The sequence below is a fragment of the Hyla sarda genome, chromosome 12 (assembly GCF_029499605.1).
Source record: "Hyla sarda isolate aHylSar1 chromosome 12, aHylSar1.hap1, whole genome shotgun sequence".
Classification (NCBI taxonomy): domain Eukaryota; kingdom Metazoa; phylum Chordata; class Amphibia; order Anura; family Hylidae; genus Hyla; species Hyla sarda.
The window spans coordinates 64,441,251-64,468,656 of record NC_079200.1 but is presented as its reverse complement, the minus strand read 5'-3'; the positions used below and the strand labels follow the sequence as shown (position 1 = coordinate 64,468,656).

The window sequence follows — 27,406 nt, the reverse complement described above, 5'->3', positions numbered from 1 at the left end:
TATAACAATGAATGCATGATTATTGTTTAAAGGGGTACTCTGGTGGAAAACACATTTTTTTAAATAAACTGGTGCCGGAAGGTTAAATACATTTGTAAATTATGTAGCGTATAGATGAGTAGTTCGGCACTGCTAATTTCTGAACCTGAAAGCGCGTGGACACTAAGTCGCTGTAGCGGAATGGGGATACGGCGGTGCTCGGACTCACGTAGAATATACCATCAGTGCATGAGAAGACAAAGAAAAGTCGGCACTCACCGGGTTTCCAATTCAGCAGATTTTATTGCACGTTGCTCACAGCCGTAGTACAATTCTAGGGGAGACGACGGATGGTACAAGGGGGGTACCACAGAGAGGCGACACCTGTGTTTCGCACTTAGTAGTGCTTCAACGGGCCTAACTCTTTACCGGAACATGTCATCTTCTTATACAGGTGTGTTTAGTAATTGGACCTATCAGCATCTAACACACCTTGTGACGTTAAAAGAAGGGGAGGAGGTTGCTTAGTTAAGCTTGTTCCTACTTAGATCTAGCTCATTGTTCAGACTGCCAGGACTAGTATCATAAAAAACGCCCTTAGAAGCAAACTGAGACATCAACTTTATCATTAAGCCCTAAGACTCCCGTTGCGTCAGTAGCAATTATCCATTGTGTCTCTCTTCTAAGAAGGTTTTTATCAGATCTTAGCCCCGGTCGTGCAGCTACTTTTTCTATTCCTGCAAACCTTAATGATTCGTGACTTCCTCCATGGGCTTCTACTACATGGGAAATAAATCTGGGAGCTCCCTTTTTAGTGCGTAGAGAGTAAAAATGCTCTCTGATTCTAGCGCACATTTGTCTAATTGTTTTCCCTATATAGTAGAAGCCACATGGGCAAAATATAACATAGACCACGTTTTTTGTTCTACACGTAATAAGTTCGCTAACCGTATGGGTGATTGGACCTATTCTGAATGTTTGCAAGCCGAGATTATATTTACAAAAATTAAAATTTTTACATTGAAAATTCCCTGTTGGTACATGACTAGTTAACCAATCTGTTTTATTTTTCTTTTCTTTATCTTTTTGTGTGTTTTGTGCACGTTTCAATACTTCTCCTATTGTTTTCGTTTTTCTATAGGAGATTAATGGTTTCTTTCCTGCCATTTCTTTGAGGTCTTCATCTGTCTCTAGTATATACCAATTCCTCCTAATTGCTCTCTCTATCATTTTATTTACCGGTGAATTCTGAAATGTGAACGTGAACCTATTCAAGGGCGCGTTTTTATGTTTTTTTCTGCATAATTCTTCTCTATTTTTCTCATCTGCTTTTTGTCTCCCTTTCTTAATTAGATCTACTGGATAGTTACGTTCTATTAATCTTCTTTCTAGCTCGGTTGCCTGTTTTTGATATGTTGCACAAGTGCACAAGTCACTGAGCCAACCCCCAGGGCGACCTATAGTCGCGGGGATCGGCTCGGTGACTGAGCATTTGTCACAGTATTTAGATTTCTTGCTTCGTCCTATTTTGCCCACAATTCCAGCATACATTAAGGACACTAGTCACCTATTATCTATAGTGAATGACTTACCATGGGAAGAAGGTTGGAGTTTATGTTCCATTGACGTCACTAGCCTGTACACTGTACAGCCTGTAGTTTCCCTTCTTTCACTAACAGTTTAATATCTAGAAATTCTAGCGTATCTCCGCCATATTGGTGTGTAAACTCCATATTATGACCTTTAACGTCATTAAGGTAATCTACGAACTGATAAAATTGGTTTCTAGTTCCTGACCATATTAACAAAATGTAGTCCACAAATCGGACATAGGTTCTTATATATTTAATGAATGGATTAGCAGTAGTATAAACTATATTGTTCTCAAAATTAGCTAGATACAGATTAGCGTATGTACAGGACACCGGTGTCCCCATCGGGGTCCCGGTGTCCTGTCTATACCACCTGCCTTCATATACAAAAGTACTATTTTGTAGGACGAATTTGAGGGCGTCTTGTACAAATTTAATGTATTGTTTGGAGTTCTCAGTTCTTTTCAAAATTTCGGTCACCGCCTGCACACCCGTATCGTGGGGGATACGGGTGTACAGGCTAGTGACGTCAATGGAACATAAACTCCAACCTTCTTCCCATGGTAAGTCATTCACTATAGATAATAGGTGACTAGTGTCCTTAATGTATGCTGGAATTGTGGGCAAAATAGGACGGAGCAAGAAATCTAAATACTGTGACAAATGCTCAGTCACCGAGCCGATCCCCGCGACTATAGGTCGCCCTGGGGGTCGGCTCAGTGACTTGTGCACTTGTGCAACATATCAAAAACAGGCAACCGAGCTAGAAAGAAGATTAATAGAACGTAACTATCCAGTAGATCTAATTAAGAAAGGGAGACAAAAAGCAGATGAGAAAAATAGAGAAGAATTATGCAGAAAAAAACATAAAAACGCGCCCTTGAATAGGTTCACGTTCACATTTCAGAATTCACCGGTAAATAAAATGATAGAGAGAGCAATTAGGAGGAATTGGTATATACTAGAGACAGATGAAGACCTCAAAGAAATGGCAGGAAAGAAACCATTAATCTCCTATAGAAAAACGAAAACAATAGGAGAAGTATTGAAACGTGCACAAAACACACAAAAAGATAAAGAAAAGAAAAATAAAACAGATTGGTTAACTAGTCATGTACCAACAGGGAATTTTCAATGTAAAAATTTTAATTTTTGTAAATATAATCTCGGCTTGCAAACATTCAGAATAGGTCCAATCACCCATACGGTTAGCGAACTTATTACGTGTAAAACAAAAAATGTGGTCTATGTTATATTTTGCCCATGTGGCTTCTACTATATAGGGAAAACAATCAGACAAATGTGCGCTAGAATCAGAGAGCATTTTTACTCTCTACGCACTAAAAAGGGAGCTCCCAGATTTATTTCCCATGTAGTAGAAGCCCATGGAGGAAGTCACGAATCATTAAGGTTTGCAGGAATAGAAAAAGTAGCTGCACGACCGGGGCTAAGATCTGATAAAAACCTTCTTAGAAGAGAGACACAATGGATAATTGCTACTGACGCAACGGGAGTCTTAGGGCTTAATGATAAAGTTGATGTCTCAGTTTGCTTCTAAGGGCGTTTTTTATGATACTAGTCCTGGCAGTCTGAACAATGAGCTAGATCTAAGTAGGAACAAGCTTAACTAAGCAACCTCCTCCCCTTCTTTTAACGTCACAAGGTGTGTTAGATGCTGATAGGTCCAATTACTAAACTCACCTGTATAAGAAGATGACATGTTCCGGTAAAGAGTTAGGCCCGTTGAAGCACTACTAAGTGCGAAACACAGGTGTCGCCTCTCTGTGGTACCCCCCTTGTACCATCCGTCGTCTCCCCTAGAATTGTACTACGGCTGTGAGCAACGTGCAATAAAATCTGCTGAATTGGAAACCCGGTGAGTGCCGACTTTTCTTTGTCTTCTCATGCACATTTGTAAATTACTTTTATTTAAGAATCTTAATCCTTCCAGTACTTATCAGCTGCTGTATGCTCCACAGGAAGTTGTGTTTCTTTCTGGAATACTTTTCAGTCTGACCACAGTGCTCTCTGCTGACACCTCTGTCTATATCAGGAACTGTCCAGAGTAGAAGCAAATCCCCATAGCAAACCTATCCTGCTCTGGACAGTTCCTGATGCGAACAGAGGTGTCAGCAGAGAGCACTGTGATCAGACTGAAAAGAACAACTCAACTTCAGTAGCTGATAAGTACTGGAAGGATTAAGATTTTTAAATAGAAGTCATTTACAAATCTTTTTAAGTTTGTGGCACTAGTTGATTTAATTTTTTTTTCCCACCGGAGTATCCCTTTAACCTTGACCACTAAGAACACTCATTGTATTATTTTTCTGGTTTTAAACCTTCAACCCCCTTCTTGCCCTGACAGCTGTAGACGGTAAAACCAATTGTTTTGATAATTCCGTGTACCATCAGATTTACTTACTACTTTTATAGTCCACCTTTAAATAGTTTACACCATCTCATTTAGTCATCTGACAACTTTTGTTTATGGCCATATCCAAGGTCAAAGAGGTTATATCATTTTGATGTAGAATTATCCTAACGTGACATAAATCCGTATTACTGCATGTTTGTCATAGCCATAAACAGACACAGAGGAATATCTGTATGTATTGCTTCTGGTGTAAAAGTCAGTTTCGTTTTCAGTTGTTGAGTCTTTTAAAGGCTAGGATTGAAGCATATGTCTTAGATGTCTTCTAAGGTGGCATTGGTCTAGGAAGTTGTACTAGGTTCGGGGTGCCCAGTGTCCCATTACATTGGTTCTAGCATCTAGTTAGCTTTTTGCAGGCCTTGCATTGCTTCTTCATGTATTTATTTCACATTAATATTGATTTTCATAAAAAGGTCTTTTGCGGATTATTGGTTAGTGTCTTTTTTTTCTCTGTCCAGTGCCCAGAAAGTGAGCCTGAAGGAAAGGGTGTTTTCTAGCCCCAGAAATGTTGCCATGAAAGGAAAAGGTTCCCCCCAGTCTCAAGGGGTGCGTCGCTCCCCCAGTGCTGACCAAAGCATGGAAGAAAGCCCAAGTAAGGTACCCAAGAGCTGGAGCTTTGGCGACCGAGGACGGACTAGACAGGCTTTCCGCATCAAAGGATCAGCGTCACGGCAGAACTCTGAAGGTGGGTATGGTGTCCCAACTTCTCTGATGATCTCCGTTTGGGGGGTTGTGGTCAGTTAATGCCAGCATTAGGGGGCATTGTGGTGGTAGAGGGGTTTATGCCTGTATACTTTATGGTCTAGGGTAGCAAAAGGCATTAATCTGTCCACAGATCTTCACTTTGTCTAGTATAGTGTTCATATCACCATACATGGTGATCTAGGATAGTGGAATTATGTAATCCTGTGGATAGGGGATTAGTTTAGTTCTTCTGAGTACCCCTTTATATTTGTTGTTTTAACCACACAATATAAAATATAAAAAAAAATTGTAAAAACATTAAAAGCTCTAAAAAAAGCTAAAAAAAACACGTATCCTACTTATTACCATAAGTAAATTATCAGTCATAAATAAATAGTCAAGCAGTCAGTATTGCCACACCTTTAACAAATGTCTAATAATGATAACTAATGCTCATCCTGCAAAAAAAAAATAAAACAAATAAAAAAAGCCTTTCACCATTGTATTTCCATACAAATAAAATTGTGAGCTTCATAATTTGGCAACACAATGAAAAAAATATATATACCGTATTTTTCGCCATATAAGACGCACTTTTTCTTCCCCAAAACTGGGGGTGGGGGAAAGTCGGTGCGTCTTATACGGCGAATACACCACATCGCGGCGGTCCCTGCGTCCATCAACGGCCGGGACCCGCGGCTAATACAGGACATCACCGATCGCGGTGATGCCCTGTATTAACCCTTCAGACGCAGCGATCAAAGCTGACCGCCGCGTCTGAAGGGAAAGTGACACTAACCCGGCTGTTCAGTCGGGCTGTTCGGGACCGCCGCGATTTCACCGCGGCGGTCCCGAACAGCCCGACTGAATAGTCGGGTTAGTGCTTACAGGACACCGGGAGGGACCTTATCTGCCTCCTTGGTGTCTTCTCCGTTCAGGGATCCCCTGTATGGCCGGCGCTCTCCTTCCTCGTCATCACGTCGTCACGTACGTGCGTCGGCGTGCGTAACGACGTGATGGCGGCGACGGAGAGCAAGGATACCCGGCCGGCAGCAGAGACGCCACAGCGATGGAGCGACATCCAGGGCAGCGGTGACGGGTCCGGAGCGGCGGGGACACGTGAGTATTACCTCCTATGCAGTAGTCTTCAATCTGCGGACCTCCAGATGTTGCAAAACTACAACTCCCAGCATGCCCGGACAGCCAACGGCAGTCCGGGCATGCTGGGAGTTGTAGTTTTGCAACATCTGGAGGTCCGCAGGTTGAAGACCACTATTGGGTTCAAAATCTTTATTTTTTTAGATTTTGCTCCTATAAATTGGGTGCGTCTTATACGCCGGTGCGTCCTATAGGACGAAAAATACGGTATATTTTTTTCATTTTGTAAAGGCTGTAAAACCTACACCAAAATATAAACCAAAAATATATATAAATTTGGTATCACATAATAAAAGTTAAGCTATTATCACTGCACAGTGAACACCATAAGAACAAAATCCAAAAAACAATCCCCAAAATTGCAGTTACTGCTTTTGAGGGGAAGATGAGAATGAAAGATGATATGGTGTCCACCAAAACTGGCTACAGTACCAATGGGTTAAAACCATTTAAACAAGTTAATATAAAAAAAAATAATAATAATAATAAATAAATAAATGTACAAGACCCATAGTATTGTCCCATCTGTTGTAAATAGGGATGTTCATTCATCCTGCTTAAAGGGAACATGCCAAGTGGAAAATGTAGTCCAAGCTTCTGGGAGCACATTTTGGGGAGATGCCTACCAGTTTGATATATAGGCTGACATTTATCATTGTCTTTAGACAGTTTTTTGTATCTAAAAAAGGCGCAAGCAGGGTCTATTTGTGCCTTTTTGTGCGCCTTTTGGTTTACACATTTCTGCTGATTTTGAGTTGCAATCCACTGATTTTGGCAATACACATGATATGTGAAAAGGTGCAAAAAAGGCGCAAAACCACTGAAAAATCTTTAAAACTACACCAGCCCAGACTTAACTTAGCTTTTTGGAGAAAATGTGAACTGCACAAAATTTATCAAATGCTCGGTGACTGTTCAATTAATTTGGCGCTCCTACACATTACCAGCACACAAAAAAAAGGTGTAGAAAAAATACTTCACTTACACCTACAATGATAAATGCCGGCCATAGTGTTGTGGGTAAAGATTCAGTAGAATTAGTAATTAAACCATTTAACCCCTTCAGGACCAAGCCCATTTTGGCCTTAAGGACCAGAGCGTTTTTTGCACATCTGACCACTGTCACTTTAAACATTAATAACTCTGGAATGCTTTTAGTTATCATTCTGATTCCGAGATTGTTTTTTCGTGACATATTCTACTTTAACGTAGTGGTAACATTTTTTGGTAACTTGCATCCTTTCCTTGTGAAAAATCCTAAAATTTGATGAAAAATTTGAAAATTTAGCATTTTTCTAACTTTGAAGCTCTCTGCTTGTAAGGAAAATGTATATTACAAATTAAAAAAAAATTTATTCACATATACAATATGTCTACTTTATGTTTGCATCATAAAAGTGACGAGTTTTTACTTTTGGAAGACACCAGAGGGCTTCAAAGTTCAGTAGCAATTTTCCAATTTTTCACAAAATTTTCAAACTCACTATTTTTCAGGGACCAGTTCAGGTTTGAAGTGGATTTGAAGGGTCTTCTTATTAGAAATACCCCACAAAAGACCCCATTATAAAAACTGCACCCCCGAAAGTATTCAAAATGACATTCAGTCATCATTTTAACCCTTTAGGTGTTTCACAGGAATAGAAGCAAAGTGAAGGAGAAAATTCACAATCTTCATTTTTTACACTCGCATGTTCTTGTAGACCCAATTTTTAAATTTTTACAAGGGGTAAAAGGAGAAAATGTATACTTGTATTTGTAGAACAATTTCTCTCGAGTAAGCACATACCTCATATGTCTATGTAAAGTGTTCGGCGGACGCAGTAGAGGGCTCAGAAGGGAAAGAGCGACAAGGGGATTTTGGAGAGTACGTTTTTCTGAAATGGTTTTTGGGGGGCATGTTGCATTTAGGAAGCCCCTATGGTGCCAGAACAGCAAAAAACCCTCACATGGCATACCATTTTGGAAACTAGACCCCTTGAGGTACGTAACAAGGAATAAAGTGAGCCTTAATACCCCACAGGTGTTTCACGACTTTTGCATATGTAAAAAAAAAAAAAATTTTTTCACTAAAATGTGTGTTTCCCCCCAAATTTCACATTTTTCCAAGGGTTAATAGCAGGAAATACCCCCCAATATTTGTAACCCCTTCTCTTCTGAGTATGGAGGTACCCCATAAGTTGACCTGAAGTGCACTATGGGCGAACTACAATGCTCAGAAGAGAAGGAGTCATATTTGGCTTTTTGAGAGCAAATTTTGCTCGGGGGGCATGTCGCATTTAGGAAGCCCCTATGGTGCCAGAACAGCAAAAAATACCCACATGGCATACCATTTTGGAAACTAGACCCCTTGAGGAATGTAATAAGGAATAAAGTGAGCCTTATTACCCCACAGGTGTTTCACGACTTTTGCATATGTAAAAAAAAAAAAAAAAATTTCCACTAAAATGTGTGTTTCCCCCCTAATTTCACCTTTTTGCAAGGGTTAATAGCAGAAAATATCCCCCAAAATTTGTAACCCCATCTCTTCTGAGTATGGAGGTACCCCATAAGTTGACCTGAAGTGCACTATGGGCGAACTACAATGCTCAGAAGAGAAGGAGTCATATTTGGCTTTTTGAGAGCAAATTTTGCTCGGGGAGCATGTCGCATTTAGGAAGCCCCTAAGGTGTCAGAACAGCAAAAAAAAACACACATGGCATACCATTTTGGAAACTAGACCCCTTGAGGAACGTAACAAGGGGTACAGTGAGCATTTGCCCCCCACTGGTGTCTGACAGATCTTTGGAACAGTGGGCTGTACAAGTTTTCATTTTCATGGACCACTGTTCCAAAGATCCGTCAGACACCTGTGGGGGGTAAATTCTCACTGCACCCCTCATTACATTCCGTGAGGGGTGTCGTTTCCGAAATGGGGTCACATGTGGGTTTTTTTTTTTTTTTTGCGTTTGTCAAAACCGCTGTAACAATCAGCCACCCCTGTGCAAATCACCTCAAATGTACATGGTGCGCTCTCCCTTCTGGGCCTTGTTGTGCGCCCCCAGAGCACTTTGCGCTCACATATGGGGTATCTCTGTAGTCGGGAGAAATTGCGTTACAAATTTTGGGGGGCTTTTTTCCCTTTTAACTCTTGTGAAAATGTAAAGTATAGGGCAACATCAGCATGTTAGTGTAAAAAATAAAAAAATTTTACACTAACATTCTGGTGTAGACCCCAACATTTCCTTTTCATGAAGGGTTAAAGAAGAAAAAGCCCCCCAAACCTTGTAACGCAATTTCTCCCGAGTACAGCGATACCCCATATGTGACCCTATTCTGTTGCCTTGAAATACGACAGGGCTCCAAAGTGAGAGCGCCATGTGCATTTGAGGCCTAAATTAGGGATTTGCATAGGGGTGGACATAGGGGTATTCTACGCCAGTGATTCCCAAACAGGGTGCCTCCAGCTGTTGCAAAACTCCCAGCATGCCTGGACAGTCAACGGCTGTCCGACAATACTGGGAGTTGTTGTTTTTCAACAGCTGGAGGCTCTGCTTTGGAAACAGTGGTGTACCGGACGTTCTTATTGGGGGAGGGGGGCTGTGTAGGGGTATGTGTATATGTAGTGTTTTTAACTTTTTATTTTATTTTGTGTTAGTGTAGTGTAGTGTTTTTAGGGTACAGTCACATGGGCGGGGGTTACAGCGAGTTTCCCAGCGCAAAATTTGCTGCATCTCAAGATGCGAGAAACCCACTGTAAAAGCCTCGCCCATGTGAATGTACCCTGTACATTCACGGGGGTGGCGGGGCGGGGGGGGCTTGCATCAGCTGTTGCAAAACCACAACTCCCAGCATGCATAGTCTGTTAGTGCATGCTGGGAGTCATAGTTTTGCAACAGCTGGAGGCACACAGGTTAGGAAACACTGAGTTAGAAACAGACAATGTTTCCCAACCAGTGTGTCTCCAGTTGTTGCAAAACTACAACTCCCAGCATGCCCAGACAGCTGAAGGGCATGCTGGGAGTTGTAGTTCGGCAACATCTGAAGGGCCAGATGTTGCTGAACTAAAACTCCCAGCATGCCTGGACAGTCAGTGCATACTGGGAGTTGTAGTTTTGCAACAGCTGGAAGAGCACAGATTGGAGACCATTATACAATGGTCTCCAAACTGGGGCCCTCCAGATGTTGCAAAACTACAACTCCCAGCATGCATGGTCTTTTAGTGCATGCTGGGAGTTATAGTTTTGCAACAGCTGGAGGCACACAGGTTAGGAAACACTGAGTTAGAAACAATGTTTCCCAACCAGTGTGTCTCCAGCTGTTGCAAAACTACAACTCCCAGCATGCCCAGACAGCTGAAGGGCATGCTGGGAGTTGTAGTTCGGCAACATCTGAAGGGCCAGATGTTGCTGAACTAAAACTCCCAGCATGCCTGGACAGTCAGTGCATGCTGGGAGTTGTAGTTTTGCAACAGCTGGAAGAGCACAGATTGGAGACCATTATACAATGGTCTCCAAACTGGGGCCCTCCAGATGTTGCAAAACTACAACTCCCAGCATGCCCAGACAGCCAAAGGCTGTCTAGGCATGCTGGGAGTTGTAGTTTTCAGACTCCTAGAAGCAGCAGTGAAGATCTTCACTGCTGCCTCTGAGGACCACATACTTACCCGTCGCTGCTCGTCCACGTGGCCGGTCCCGCGCTGCTCCTCGGTCCCGCCGCTGGATCAGGTAAGTCCGCCGGTCCCCACGTGTTCCCCCCGAATGCCGCAGGTCCCCGCGAGCCCCTGCAGCGCTTCGTCCCCCGTTCTGCCCGACTTCCAGGGGCGGGCAGTGCGGGGGATCTGAACTTTCACCCCAGATCACTGTGATTGGTCCACAGGGACCAATCACAGTGATCGCTGACCAGGACCATCAATTGATGGTCCTGGGGGTGAAGCAGAAGTTGTCCCCTGCTGGAAACAGCGGGACTTCTGCCAGTTAACCCGTGCGATGCTGCGCATCGCCGGGTTAACTGCATGTCATTTATAAACGCCGGGATGCGCGAACGCACTGCACAACCCGGCGTTTATATATGACATTCTGCGGGAAGGGGTTAAAGGTCTTATCCGGCAGAAGGGGGGGAGGGTTTTTAGAACTTCCCAGGCCCGGCATGTCACGCTGCAGCTCAGAGAAGGACATGGGAGGTACCGCATGAACTCTGGGTAAAGGTTTATTTTTTTATATCCCACACAATGGACATAGTTTTAATGTGTTGATGGCAGTCACAAGAGCGAGCTCCCTGCTGTGGCTGGTGTGTCCGCTCATAGTGGCAGATTTCCCGCTGACACCACAGTGACTCTTTGTAGCAGATGTGCAGTGGGAAATCCGCCACTACCAGCGGACACACTGAGCTACCCGCCCGCAGCAGGGAGCTCGCTCTTGTGACTGCCGTCAGTGCATCTGCAGCATGAAATATGCTGCAGATGCACTCCATGTGATCCTACCCTTAAGCGTCTGGTTATTCTGGGTTTAGAAGTCCAGTAGGTGGTCCTGCTCAGTTTTTGACAGCTAACTCCTAAGCCCAGAATGAAGTTCTACTGATTATTTTTTCATATATATATATATATATATATATATATATATATATATATATAAATTAGTAGAAATCCGCAGCACACAAAATGATGAAAAGTGCAAAAAAAGAAATGTATTCCATATCTTGGTGAAAGTTACAGCGACGTTTCAACCAGCTCTCCTGGTCTTTCTCAAGCATAACACAAGTGAATAAAGCCATCATTCTTATAGGCCACACAATTACAGATACAATTAATACAAAAGTGTACAAAATCATAGTATAACAAAGTATATATCACTCCAAACTGCACAGTGTATAAATGCAAATATATCAAAAAGTTTCCACAGAATCATATATATGTGCAATCCCAAAATTATTAAGTAATCCCTAATAGGGTCCTGATGATTACTCAGAACAGATGTGTACATGTGAATTAAAATATTAAAAACAAGATACCTGCAGTAACGCTAATGGGAAAAACTCACCACAGTAATGGAGAATGCAAGCGTGGGTCGATTCAAACTGCGCATGTGCGCCAGGGATCTGTAACGGAAGTCTGAGGGCGCATAGGACCTGTAGTCATGGTGATAGTACACAAGGTGAGAGTGTCGATACTTCTGCGCACGCGCGCAGCGTTCCAAGCCTCACTCTCATCCCCGGACCTAGACATACTGTTTGCGTTCCAAGCCTCATTCTGAGGCTACCGAGTGTCCAAATCACCATGGCATAATGTCACATGACCTAACTAAAGGAACATAAAAATGGTGTAAAAATAAAGTAAAAAAAGTTAAATAAATAAAATAAAAAAATAATAATAAAGTGTTCATCTGGAATGGTCCAGTCTGGCATGATTTAGTCAAAGTCACATATTATCATGGAGTCGTGCTATTACAGTTCCAGATCACGGACACAATGAAGTGTCCGGATCCAGATCTGCTGGAGCACGGTATCCAGTGGCAACCATGGTCTGAGGTCATCACTTTCACCAGCTCCCAATTGCACCTTCCCTGTTATGTCTTAGGCTCAAGCAAGGACTATTCACATGCTCCTAGTGGAACTGCGTCCACCCGGGACCCATATATATATGTGTGTGTGTGTGTGTGTATAACAATCTGCTTACCTCATCCTATTCTATAACATGACACTGACAGATTGAACAGCATTTTCAGTGTGCTGGTTTCTCTTTAAATTGTGATGTTACTCATGGGACGTATCTCGCCCAGCAGTCAGCCTCCCAGGGGAAGAGATTCCGGAGGACAACCGAAGCTGTAATTGTGAATTTCTTGCTGAAGACCTGACTCCTGGTCTCAAGGCTTCAATTCGAGCCGTGTGGTAAGTCTTCCAAATTTAATCCATAAACCCCCAACAGGGAACCAGATTGCTCGCTGACTGACCAACTTTCTATTATCTATAAGCATAATGAAATTTCTGGTGTCAAAACGGAAATTCAAGGAGAGCCTGCGACCCTACGATGTCATGGATGTGATAGAGCAGTACTCGGCTGGTCATCTTGACATGCTGGCACGTATCAAAAATCTGCAGTCCAGGCAAGAAACCTTCTCAGCTTCTTTTCCTGCCATATACTAATATACACATTTTTGACAGTACATGTTGTATCTAGCCAAGATCCTGTTCATATACAGAATCCAAAGTCACTTGTATGTAAATAGACATAGCCGTGTAATGATTACGTGGCACTCCACTATGTTGATCCCACAGCTATGGGATGTAATTTATTCAGTGACCCAAAAGGTTCAAGAATGTGTATGCACAATTGTTAATATCATTGTCAGGTTAAGGTTATCACATTGTCTGATGTTTATCCATGCAACCCAGAGTGTACTCGAGTGGTGAAACATGGCTGCCACAAAGCTGCTTCAAGCTCATGTAATGGGCATAACTTATTTAACCATTTGGTTTAGTTGACCAAAACAGGGCTAGACATCCATAGCTTGGTAAATTGAAATGAAAAAGTAGTCCAAGATTTGCTGAGAGCAGTGTCCCACAATCTGTGGCTCTCCACCTGATGTGAAAGTAAAACTCCCATCACGCCCTGATAGATAGCTTTTGACTCTAAGGGCATAATGGGAGTTGTTGTTTTGATACAGCTGGAGAGCCACAGATTGGGGAATGCTGCTAAGATTATGGCGACTTCTTAAGAATAACGGTGGCATCCTGACGATAGGAGTATGGAGAATGTAGCAAGGCTACTTTCATAGCAATAGAACATATGACAATATTAGTTCATGCAAACCCATATGAGTATGGTTTCGGAAAGTTTTATTCAAGATCAAGTTAAGGTAAGTACATGAATCAAAGAGGGATTACTGGAAAATCAAATGTAATGGTTACAATGGTTGAAGGGCATATACATACTGGTGTCTTACCATAAAAGTTAGGCCTACCAAAGTGGGCTATGCACATTGGACATCTGTTGGTCTTAAAGTGAACTTGCCACATGTTTCTTGTTGCCCAAATCATGCGCAGCTTGAAACAGATACAGGTAGTGGCATACTGACTAGGACACTATGATTTGCTTTAAAATGCTCAGATATTTCTCAGAAGTCATAGTGTTGTAAAGCCACAAGGACATGGCCTTAACAGATGTTTTGTCCTTATGAGTGTATTGGACCAGTGTGTGCCCCAACACATCCATAGTCAATGGCACTTACTGATACTTCACACTGTCTTCAGCTCTTTCTGTAAAACTGTAGCCCCACAGGAAAAACAATTCTGAGGTGTGCCCGAGCCAAAAACAAATTTTGGGAAACACTGGTAAACTAATTTGACCTTCTAAACCAGAAAAAATATTGATGTGAACTTTGTGTCGACCTCCATGAGTCCTGGATTCTAGATCAGTATTAAGCAGATAGTGGTTCAAGGATCAGGAGATGTTGGCCCAACAGGGTGTTCTCCTGCAGAAGTGGGTGATTCAATGAGAGAATTGTGTTTCTCCTACTGTCCTAACAGTCTATTGAGAACATTTGATCTTGTAGGAGTTCGACAGTCCCAATCCCTATGATTCTTGAGGATGTAAGATGGTGCCAGAGGTATTTAGCCGTGTTAGTTAGGGGGACTAGGACAGATGGCTCCCAGATAATACTCTTCAAGAAGATATCGACCATGGGTGGCACTAGCCTTTACTAGATTCCAGTTTCACCACCGATTACACTCTGACCTGCGACCTACGTACGATGATTACTCCCGTGACCAGTTTTGTGTCTTGTGTCATATTGTGTATTTTATCCACTCCTCCATCATGATGCACAAACCCTCTCTATACTTTCACACTGTGTCTGTCACCTTGAACCATAGGAATATATGTTGATCTATATCCAGTATTCCGACCAGGATATTGCTACATATATACATGCAAATATATTCCAGTCTTCCCAGCCATCCCAGACTTTGACTGGTGGTTTTGCAGCAACCTACACACTGACACAGCTGAATTCAGCCAAATGGAATATATTTCCAGTCTATTGAAAATTTTTCCCTCTTGAATTTTTCCCAACTTTGCTTCATTATGCATTTTTGCTGGTGTTTTGTTTTTCTATTTACTTTGCCAGGATAGATATGATTGTGGGTCCCCCACCCCCTTCAACACCCCGGCATAAGAAGTACCTTACCAAAGGATCAGTGCATTCTACCAAAGAATCTCCCTTGTACTCTCCTAGGTTAGGATTCACCAAAATGCCTCTTTGTATGGACTGCTTTTGTTTATTTTTTCCTTTCTTGAAGGCGAACCTCTTCCAGTCCATTGTTTGTGATGGCATATAGATGCTGGGAAAACCTTGGGCATTGACAAAAGATAGCCCTATAGGATTCTAGGATCCACTTCCCTTCTTCTTATGAGTTCATTGGCTTGTATAGATGGATGTAAGGACCAAAAAATCTTCAGGAAGCAGAGTATAGGGTCTAGTGTAAGACCGTGAGAAATAGCTCAGAACACAGATCCTTATATTGATTTTCATAGAAACTCAAATAGAATTGGCAATGACTTCTAAAACTTGGTGCAGGGTCAACAGGGTTAGTCCTCTTAAAGAGCCACTAAATCGAATTTAATGAGTGGTCATGTACAGAGTCCACTCTAGGTTTAGTTCTCCTTTAAGATATAGGCTTCACATGAAAGCAAGAGTTTGTGAACCTGATTCTGAATGAGATGCCGGGAAGCTTAGCCACTAGTTAGGGTGAAACCAAGTTGTCAAGGTGACCCATGCAGAAGGTAAGTGTCCATCACATAAATGGGTGAAAGGGGTTTGCTGGTATTATTTTTTTTTTTTTTAGCTGCAACGAGGTTGAGAAGACAAGCATCCTCCTTTGTTTTATCTGTTGCTAGTCTTTTTTTCTGCTCTGGATTCTACCTTGTTTTGCATGCACGCATGTGGTCTAATGGAGCATGACAAAGATGGCATCGTGGCTGAAAATTAGCAGCATTTTTATGTTTCTTTTAATGTATTTTTTTTAGAAAAAATAAATAAAAAATGGTCTTGAGATCCCAACAAAGGTCATTCTATTGAGCCTATAAAGGAACCAATGAGTAGAGTCATGAACACATGTTACATGTATGCAGTGCAGATTGCAGCTCTGTTGATGGATATATAACAATAGGCATCTTCTCTATGGCTTTAACAACTCACATGTATTATCTAGTAGAGGAGACTTCCATGTTCTCGGCAATCCCCTTTTTAGCTACAGCTCTTGAAACTTGAGAATTTTGTGGTTACCCATTGTGGACCATGGGTGACATGGATGTTCATTGATTTCAAAGGCCTTCTTTCTAGTATTTGTTTTCCATACAGCTCCAAAATTCTAACCAAGCAACTGGAGAGCCATGTTTTGCAGATGGGTAAAGTAGATCCATAGCTGTTATAATCCTAAAAAGCAGAACTTTAACTGCATAACAACCAGACAGTGTATATACATTGTGCTGTTTACCATCTCAGAGATGTTATGGCAGTCTTTTTGTGCAATTTCAATGATATTGGCTAAACCAACTTAGGATATCACGAGAACCTAAAAGGTAAAGTTTCAGATATCAAGTTTAAAGCATAACCTCAGTTATTTAGCTGATGATGCATTCACACCACCTTTTGACTATACGGCAGAATTTAAAAACTATCCGCTGCTGTATTCCTGCCGGACCCGCGCCGCACCCCATTCATTTGAATGAGACAGGTGGTGTCACATAGTGACTGCGGTTGGCTTAATTTTGAACCATATCTGTTTTGTTGCCGGACTAAAAACTGTGGCAGACCACGGTTTTCAGTTCGACAACAAAACTGGTTACGGTCCAAAAATGAGCCGACTGGAGTCACTATCTGACTCCATCTGGCTCATTCAAATAAATAGGGTGCGGCAGAGATATGGCAGTGGACAGTTTTTCAAATTCTTCTGCCGTATCCCCAAAACGTGGTGTGAATGAGCTCTGACTTGGCAGGAAAGTCAAACAGGAGAACAGGCAGTCTCATTGTCTAGGGTAGAAGCCTCTCCTGCAAAACTTAAGGTTTTTTGGCATTGTACAGTTGCCTAGGTAATAAGACCAACTTACAAGTATGGCCACACATGGTGTGTATATGGCGGATTTGTGCAGAATTTTTAGCATTTAGGGCTCACTCTAGTGTTATCTCTCAAAAAGTTGGATACAACTGGATCAAAAATTAATTCAGTGTTGGTCAAGGCAAAATTAGAGTTAAGGTATTATTACGTACACCACTAGCAAATTGGTGTGGAAAGCAAGTCTACTCACATGCTTCTCTGTATTTTGTACATGATGGACATTATTCAGTTTCGGGTCCAAGCTCTACTCTTCAGAATATGTTTAGACATCATTGCCTCGTCCATCATCTACCCACTAATCGAATCTTTAAATACTATTGAAAAGATCATCAGCAAAATCATAGTCTGCATGTATATAGCCTATAGTTTCTTCTTTTCAATAAGGTTCTCTACTGGTCCACAGTGGACATATGTTGACCAACTCTTCCTGGAATGCCTTCTATATAGGAAATTTGGATACCAACTAAAAACCACTTTTACTGTTACAAATGGTGGTATAACTGAAATAGAGAGCTGCAAGATCCTTTTCTATTCTACTGACCAAGGTTCCCAACTCACAGTTTATCTTAAGTATTAGCATTTTCTCTGTACATTAGGGCTTTCTCGTCCTGTATTTCAACAGTATACTGGCAAAGCAAGTTATGTCTTCATTTGGATTACATACTTAGTGAGCTATAGTCAATAATATTGCCTAGAGGTGTTTTAGGCAAACTCATGGGACTCTTCTCATCTGACCCAGCTGGTAAAGCAAAACATTAAAAAAAAAGTTGCCTGGAACCTAGGCAGTTGTTGTAGGCTGTTGCTTTCTGCCTTGCAGTATCCTGGCCCCTTCATCTTCTCTGCTGTCACTGTGTTTGTCTGTGTCCTCTCCATCCTTGCCCCCACCACCCCCATTTAGTGCACGTGTCCCCATCACATATCATGCCGGCTGGTGGGAGCCCCTCAGCATTCAAGTGTGACACAGACATAATGAGCAGTACAAAGAGAATAGGAGGAAGGTTTCTGTAGATCAGTAGTATCCAACCTGTGGCTCCCCAGCTGCTGCTAGCTGGAAGTTGTAGTTTTGCTACAAGTTGGAGACCACTTTTGTAGATATTGCACCACCAGGTCAGCTGTTGGAAGGGTTATACAAGAGCGGCTGTTCACTCCATTCTTATCCTTTCTATACTTTTTCCTTCAAATTAAGATTTTTTCACCACTTAGACGATAAAGGCAAAACCAGGACAAATATGTTTTATTGTTGCAAGAATTACATTACACTTAAATAATCCATATACTGTACTGGAAATGTGAACATTGTACTCTTGTAGGACTTTTCACATCTGCCTGGGATTTTTGGTGTTCTTGGGTTCATAGATTTCAATGGGTACTCAAATCTCTTTTAAGTTATTAGATGATATACCAGTTTCTAGTTCAAACTGGGCTGTGATTCTAGAACTAGTTTAGTTTTGGACCCTTTGGAATAGAGAAGCTCCTCTTCATTCAAAAGTAGCATTGGAGGCTTGCTGTGACACTTAACTAATCTTTGGGCATTCTGGGGTATATTTGTTTTCCTGGTAGAGTGGACCAGATTGTCGGAAGAGGAGGTTCCATTACTGAGAAAGACAGATCAAAGGGAGCAAGTGAACCCGAGATGCCTGAGGACCCAAGTATGATGGGTCGTTTGGGCAAAGTGGAGAAGCAGGTGAGTCCTATTGCCGACAAGTAAAACATTTTAAGAATAAAATCATTTTTGGAATTTCTTAGGGAACCTGAGAATTTTTTTTAACACACCATATAGTTAGCCAATAAAATAGTTGTCTCCACTTTGTGCAGTTGTTGCATTTTTATTTATGTTGTAATCTTTACAGGTGCTGTCAATGGAGAAGAAACTTGACTTTTTGGTTAACATTTACATGCAGAGAATGGGCATCCCACCCTCTGAAACAGAGGCTTACTTCGGGGCCAAAGACCGCGAGCCAGCTCCTCCATATCACAGTCCAGAGGACAGTCGGGATCCCGTAGAAAGAAATGCCTGCATTACTAAAATCATTCGATCCACAAGCTCGACTGGCCAAAAAAACTTTAGTGCTCCTCCAGCACGGGGAACAACAACAACGTATTGCCCTCCATCTACATCATGGCAGCAACAGCAGCCAAGTCACCGACATAGCCATGGTTCTTCACCAGTGGGAGATCCTAACTCCATGGTTAGAATTCCTCCACCCCCATCACATGAGCGCTCACTTTCTGCATATGGAGGAAACAGGATGGGGACAGGTGAAGAAGGATCTGCCAAACACCAAGACACAGCAGCTTTGAGAGATAGTGACACCTCAATATCCATTCCTTCAGTGGATCATGAAGAGTTGGAGCGTTCTTTCAGTGGCTTCAGCATTTCTCAGTCCAAGGAGAACCTGGACGTTTTAAACAATGGGGCAGTGGCTGGTCCTGGTCCCAGCAACAAAGTTCGTCCTTATATTGCGGAGGGGGAGTCAGACACAGACTCAGATCTCTGCACTCCCTGTGGACCGCCCCCCAGGTCAGCCACTGGTGAGGGACCATATGGCGATATGGGATGGCCTACTAGCAAATAAGCGGTTGCCTAGGGCTATTTTGGACTTGGTTAGATATTGGCAACCAGACAATAATGTAATGCGCCCAGAATGAGGGTCTTCACGTCTACATCCTCCTCTGAAGGTGCAACCACATCAAAGTATTTAGCAGCAAATGTGGCAAAGAATTTTTGGTGGCAGCATTTTGCATTAGGCCACGTAAATTACTGCAGTTTGCTTGAACAGCCCAGTACTCTGGGGCAGGTACCCTATTACCTTGGGTTTCTGATAGACCTAGTCAGATGTTGGCAATTTCGAGTTACTAGATGTTGAGTTTGCAGATAAGTTGACAATGGTTGATATTGGTTCATCGTCTCTTCACAACTTTTGACTTGTTGGAAGTTAAGACATCTTCGTAAGCCCACTGGGCTGTTTATAGACTTTTCGTAACCTCACACACCTTTTCTTCATTGTACAGTATTTGTATAGAATATTGCAAATCTATTCCATCTATTTTCACATTCACCCATTACAAGTCTTCAGTTGTAGAATTTTATAGACCTTACGTTTTCTATAATACTGTAAATAGCTGTACAGAATATTTAGGACCCCCTCCACCTGAACTTTTTTTTCAGGCGTGTACAGCAGTATAATAATGATACATTGTAAAATTGCTAAATCTTGGATACAGACCTATTATCTTTAATGGTCTCTTCTGCATGTATACAGTTATATGTAAATATCATAAACCCCACTACATCTTCTAGATCCCTAATTCACCAAATTTCTCCCATTTCTCTTTCTGCATGCTCCAAAAAAATTGTACCTTTTTGTTAACTCACTGAGAAAACTCTTTTCCAGTAAAGCTGCCAACTAACAAGTCCTAAAATAGAACTTTTATAGTGAGTCCCTCCTGGTTTACAAACATTGAGGTCTCATCTGGTGCTCTCGATAGTTTTATTAGGTTGGATATGATTATTCATACGGCATGAAAGGGCTTGATCTCTACAGCCCACAATGTACTAATGTAAATCTATATATATAAATATACAGTTGAGATGCCTTACACGTTTCTGTGGTCTAGAGGGCATATCTGGCCATAGCATCCTAAAAATGATAACCTGAATTCATGTCATGCCACGAGAGTACATCCAACCATACTTTGGCTCATACTGCAATCGACAACAGTGCAGTTGCCTATGTAACAACATATGTAAGGGGAATTTCCATTTTCAGCATCCATTCATTTCTTGGCTATTACCTACCTGGCATCTACATTATCTCTCATAAGTGAGTCCACCCCTCATTTTTTTATAAATATTTTATTATTTTCTTGTGACAACACTGAAATAATGACACTACAATGTAAAGTAGTGAGTGCACAACCTGTATAACAGTGTTTAATGTTGTGTCCCCTCAAAATAACTCAACACACAGCCATTAATGTCTAAACATTGGCAACAAAAGTGAGTACACCCCTAAGTGGAAATGTCTGAATTGGGACCAATTATTTTCCAGCACTGCCGTAAGCCTCTTGAGCATGGAGATCACCAGAGCTTCACAGGTTGCCTCTGGAGTCTTCTTCCACTTCTCCATGACGACATCATAGAGCTGGTGGATGTTAGAGACCTTGCGTTTTTATCCCATTTTATTTAGGGGATGCCCTACAGGTGCTTAATAGGGTTAAGGCCTGGAGACATGCTTGGCCAGTCCATCACTTTTACTCACAGCTTCTTTAGCAAGACAATGGTCATCTTGGAGGTGTGTTAGGGGTCATTATCATGTTGAAATACTGCCCTGCGATCCAGTTTTCGAAGGGATAGGATCATGCTCTGCTTCAGTATGTCACATTACATGTTGGCATTCATGGTTCCTTTAATGAACTGTAGCTCCCCAGTGCCAGCAGCCAGGGGCATAGCAATAAAGGTAGCAGTTGCACCTGGCCCTGGTGCCTAAGGGGGCCCCAAAGCACATCTGCCCCATAAGAGACCAGTATCATAATTGGCAAATGGGGCCCTGTTGCAGATTCTGCATCGGGGCACAGAAGCTAAAAGCTACGCCTCTGCCAGCAGCACTCATGCAGGTCCAGTCTTTGACATTCACACCGCTATGCTTGACTGTAGGCAAGACACAATTGTCTTTGTACTCCTCACCTGGTTGCTTGACCCAATCTGAACAAAATAAGTTTACCTTATTCTCATCCGACCACAGGACATGGTTTCAGTAATTCATGCCCTTAGTCTGCTTATCTTTAGCAAACTGGTTTTTGGCTTTCTTGTACATCATCTTTAGAAGAGGCTTCCCTCTGGGACAACAGCCATGCAAACCAAATAAATGCAGTGTACGTGTATGGTCTGAGCACTGACAGGCTGACCCCCACCCCATCAACCTCTGGATATGACACCGAGCATGTGCACTTTACTTCTCTGTTCAACTATGGGAAGGCCTGTTCTGAGTGGAGCCTGTCCTGTAAAATCTCTGTATGGTCTCTTCCACTGTGCTACAGCTCTGTTTCCTGGTCTTATAGCCTAAGCCATCTTTATGTAAAGCAACAATTCTTTTTTTCAGATTCTCCAAGAGCTCTTTGCCATGAGGTGCCATGTTGAACATGAGAGTTTGGACAATGAGTGCAAACAATCATCCAATATTTACCATGAGTCGCTTGATTACAGAGACTCCAGCATCTTATGTAGTCAATATTTATAAATGTGCAACACGTTTCAGCTCTGTATAATCAGAGTCTTCCTCAGGCATAGCCTCATATGTACACATAGACATCCAGGGTTTAAATAGACATGGTGGGCATTCTGTGGTCCTTTTAGAGTCTGAAGGAAGCACTACCTCTTAAACCCTTTTTGTTTTTCATGTTGAACTTGTAACAGTGATCAGTATTAGAGAGTGTGAGAGCGATAACATTACATTTAAGACACCTGCACACTATTCACACCTACGACTTTGTTACACTAACGAGTCACATGACATCGGGAAGGGAAAATGCCTAATTGAGCCCAAATTGTAGATTTCCACTTGGGGGTTTACTCACTTTTGTTGCCACTTTTGTTGAGGGGACACAAAATTAAACACTGTTACACAGGCTGTGCACTTACTACTTCACATAGTAGCAGAGGGTCATTTCTTCAGTGTTGTCACACGAAAATATACAGTAAAATACGTTAAAAAAAAGTTATGAGGGGTTTAATAATTTATGTGAGATAATGTACTTCAGAAAAAACTGAAAATCATGGAGTGTGACCCCTTTTAACACTCTCTACATTTTCAGAATTTTACCTTCCATTTGTATAGAACAGACACAACCAAAATGTCTTATTTTATAGGTTTCTGTTGCATTAACAAGAGACCATAGCATGCACAGAAGGGGACAAAAAGCTGCAATGGTTTTGTAAATATGGCTGTTTTCTTTAGATAAAAATAAGGCCATTTTCTTTCCACACTTGTTGCTGTGATTGTAGCCATATGTAAAGAACATTGCAGCAAGGTTTTATGATGTGGTTGCACCTTTCCAATACTGAGGAATGCTCTATCGGGGGAATGACTTGGGATGACTTTGAGGAGCCTTCCACACTTTAAGCTCAGGAAGGGTTATGTTGGGCGAGAGAATGCATTGTATTTACTTGTTTCTCTAGCATTTGGACTGTAGGGGGCAGCTGGGAGAAAAATATTGTACTTTTTATATCGGGACTCCCAGGCTTCATTCACCAGCACCACTGCTGTGGCTGCCCCAACCAACTATTGGCACACTGGCTTTGCCTGGATTGATTTGCATTTCTGCCTTGGCTTTTTGTTGCACTTGTTCTCTCCAAAGAAACTTTTTACATAATTGCCTTTTTTTTTCATTTCCAAATCCCAGTTTTGCACTGGGCCAGTCACGAGACCTCTGTATATGGTCCACTCTTGGTTTAATAGGGTTTAAAGGGGGGCCATGCTAGCTTCACCACACTGCCTGCATCTTGGGTTTTTTGCATCTTGTGAATGGCTGTCCTGTTGCGATGTTCTGCAGCCTGCAAGAGATGGTTTAGTGCTATGCTCCACTTTCTGTTATGCATTGTGAATTATTAGCCTTAACCCTACAACTGCCAGAAATGCATGCAACATCTACACAGCTCCTCGCAAGCTTTAACGGCAGTAAAGTGGTTAAAGGCGAGACAAAATAAAAAAGTAAATGACCCTTTTTGCGGACAGAGGGGGCAGCTGCTTATTGCTGTGCAATTTGCCGTAGGCTTCCTTTTGTGCAAAAGGGATGTATGCTTTTGAATGATAAATCTATGGCAGTACTTATGGCTCTTGATGGTTGGCTCTGGGTAAGTTGTTGATTTATTGAAGATCTGGATGGGTCATGAATGGTTAGAGGACTGAATGCACTTCCCTTACATCTTTATAGAGAAGCTCTATATATCTGGAGACACTTTCCTTGAACTATTCATATATTGGGATTGATTCTTGCAGCTGTGGGAGTGACATAAAAAATATTTGTTATGAATGGCCGCAACATGGGCACATTTTAGTTCTGTATTATAGCTCCAAGATCTGGACTCCATAGTCCAGAGTTCTGTTCAACCATACTTGTTGATAATAGAACCCTATGCTGACTAAAATTGTTATTGTAGACTCATGGGAGATATAGCTGTTGCGTTCATAATACGTATACTAAGATGCGCCTGTTGTTGCCGATCTGAAATTGACATAAAGCATTATATTTAGTAATAGATGGGTGAATATCCACTTGGCCAGTATTTGATGATCACTCACACCTCCATTATAACCTTTCTACAGACCTTAAGATCCACTCCTCATATTGTCTCAACATGACAAGGTCCAATCTGCAATATTTAGTCACTTGAATGTCAAATGTCAACCCAATTTCTGGTGGGTAAAGATCACAGTCAAGTACTGACCCCTTGCCTTCGAGAGTCCAGGCTACTCTTGTTCTCAAGTAGAAACAAACCAGACCTCCCATTAGTGCCACAAGTATCTTTGTCTTTAGGGTTCCCGAAAACACAGAGAACGTTTTCCAGTCTTGAGTGCCTTTCCATGCCAAGAGAGGCTGCTATGGAGATACATTGACGGGAAGTCATTAAAAAAATCTTTGTAGAACGGATGTGTGTCTTGTCTTTATTCACTACAACATCAACAGGTCCCTGAAGAGATCTACCTAATATTCATCCAAGACCCCAGCCTCAGATCATGAAATATCTAGTCCATTTTGTCCTCCTAGTCATGGGACTCATGATTTGAGAGCTTAAGCTGGCCATAAAAATTATATGAATTGTGGCTGAACCCGATACTTTTCATGGGAACGACCAACCATTTATTGTGTGGGGGTCCTCCTGACTCTTATCAGATGATAGATCTTGGGGAAGATTGGACATGAATTTCACCATCCTTTTGTACTCGGGTGTAAGCTGCCACCAGAGGACTCTGGCAGGGCTTTCTCCCTATTGAGAACAATTGAGAGATGGCTTTTAAAAGTTAAAGTTAACACCTATCTAAGGCTGTTTTTACATCATGCTTTCATGTGTACAATTGACATATGCATCAGAAGATCTCTTTTTTTGTCACCTTATGGAGGCCAAAAGAGTGTAGTTTCCATCTATTTTATGTTTGTTAGAGAGTATACATATTGGTAACACATCTACATCCAACTCCAACTTCCCCCAAAAGGTCTTGCTCTTCCAGTAGATGTAGTGGGTAAATCCACAGTAAGTATATTGAAACATGCCTGAAATAAAGATATATCGATTCTAAGATGGATGTAAAAAGGAAATAATAGTTCACGAAGATCCAGCTCGCTCCACCGATACACCCCCGACACGGATCTGCACCCAGCCCAGTGCACACAGATTCAAACAAGGAGAAATGATCCAGCGTGGGTAAGTAGAAATCCAGACTTTATTAGAACTCACAGTAAAAGCAGTACAGGCAACCAGCAGATCAGACACGTTTCAGTGATGTCATCCATCTGCACAGGTGTCAGTTAAATACCGGACAGGTAGTGGGTGGAGAATTAACCACCAATTATACTACACTGAGGCCGCTGACTACGGTGCAGAGGAAAATACTAATACAAAACATGGGAGGGATGTCAGTAAAAGTACAAAATGCTAAAAACAATACACTAATAAGCGAATTTGCATAAATGGCTTATAATAAATATGACACAGAAATATAGCATGGTGAAGAAATGTTAAAAGAAAAACATACAAAATATACACCAGTTATAATCAACTGTGGATATTATACAAACGTGTGTGTGTGAATGCGGCGTTAATAATGGAACAGCAATTCTCTCATTAAATTCAAACCTTTTGGTGCACTTGTGCCCAAAGTGAATTGCCAAAATGCTTCACGTTCCAATAATTTTCGCCGCACACAACCACCACGAGGTCCTATGTGAACACGTTCTATAGCATAGATTTGAAAATGATTAATGTTACCACCATGGACGGTTTTAAAATGTAAGGATGCTGCCGAACGGTTTCTTACGGCATTGCTAGTTATGTCATTGAGATGTTCCAGCGCTCTAACCCTAAGTTTCCTGGAGGTAGAGCCTACATATTTAAGTTGGCATTGCGAACACTCAATGACATAAATTACATTATGGTGGTTACAATTAATGTAATCTTTTATATAGTAATTTTTAAATGAGCACATTAACAAAATGGATACCCACATTATGGAAACTAAAACAATCAAGCTACAGCGTGACATACGGGACTATGAAACTAATCAAGTCTATGCGTGGGGTAAATGGGAATCAAGTGAACCCAAGTCAATTCTAAAAAATAAAAATAACAGAAGAAGAAAACGCAACCGTAAACCAAAAGTTACATTTAGCTCATCTGAGTATGAAACTGAAGCTAATGGAGACAGCACAGAATCGGACGCTTCACAGTCTTCAGCTGTTCAACAACGTCATCTTTCAAAAAACTCCAAGCGCAAAGGAAACCCTTCCGGAGGGGGGGGGGGGGGGAAACACAACAGACGTTGCTACTCCCAGACTGAGCAGCCAACTGATCAGATATTAACAGTGCTAAATTTATCAAATAAGGCACTTACTCCTGATCAGATGAGTGTCCTTAGCAAGGGGATGAATTTTTCCCCCTCAAATGATCTGCACATTTTAAAATGTTATGTGAAATTAATAAATTTGTACGGAAACATTTTTTTGCAGATGATGTTCTTGATAATGATGCATTAATTTCCCAAACTGATCATGTCAATGAATTTTGTGGTTTGCATTTCCCTGAGCAGGTGGCCTTATGCACACTACAAGATCTGGCTGGGGAGAAATTGGACGCAGTCACCAATAGCAACCCTGCTCATAGAAATGCAAACCCATATTTCTATCCCCTTCAATCTAGAACTAATGGTATGGATTTATTTCAAAATGCAGTGGAGACAGATTTAATTGCGTTGGGTAACAGTCGACCAGGACTGTCCAATAAACATCGTAACCTTTCACGCAGTGAAAGTGCCGCCCTCAATGAGCTTAGCTCTGCAGAAGACATAGTAATCAAAATGTCTGATAAGGGCGGTACAGTCACTGTGAGGGATAAGGTTGTTTATATACAACAAATAAATTATCTGCTCTCAGACACAAATGTGTATAAAAAATTGGATAATAATCCTACCGCCAAGTTTAAAAATGAGTTGGATAGATTACTTAGTGTGGGTGTTAGTCTGGGTGTCATTTCAACCAGGGATAAGGAATACATGTATGGCCTATCCAAAACCCATAAACAAATCCCCCCCCCCCCATGCGACCAATTGTGTCTTCTTGTGGTTCCCTTTTAGAAAAACTTTCCATATGGACTGGTCAAATGCTTCAGCCCATGGTCCAAAGGGTCCCTGGTTATCTCAAAGATTCCAGAGACGTTCTTAGAGCTTTTGAACACCTTACATGGAGGAAAGAGTACAGTTGG

At 41.7% G+C, this 27,406-nt stretch overlaps 1 protein-coding gene across 5 annotated transcripts in view; it reads left to right on the top strand.

The window, feature by feature from the left end:
• Window positions 1-24,578, top strand: part of KCNQ2 (potassium voltage-gated channel subfamily Q member 2) — a 98,169-nt gene extending 73,591 nt beyond the window's left edge. For 2 of the 5 annotated variants that reach the window (XM_056548948.1, XM_056548947.1), the window contains 6 exons: window positions 4,461-4,687; window positions 12,600-12,705; window positions 12,789-12,920; window positions 14,943-15,050; window positions 18,493-18,616; window positions 18,783-24,578. In XM_056548948.1, coding sequence (XP_056404923.1) covers window positions 4,461-4,687; window positions 12,600-12,705; window positions 12,789-12,920; window positions 14,943-15,050; window positions 18,493-18,616; window positions 18,783-19,508 — 1,423 coding nt within the window. In that variant the 3' untranslated portion in view covers window positions 19,509-24,578. Of the gene's footprint in view, window positions 1-4,460; window positions 4,688-12,599; window positions 12,706-12,788; window positions 12,921-14,942; window positions 15,051-18,492; window positions 18,617-18,782 lie in introns of those variants that run through there. The other 3 variants (XM_056548950.1, XM_056548949.1, XR_008849336.1) reach the window with 2 other exon arrangements.
• The last annotated feature ends 2,828 nt before the right edge of the window (window positions 24,579-27,406 follow it).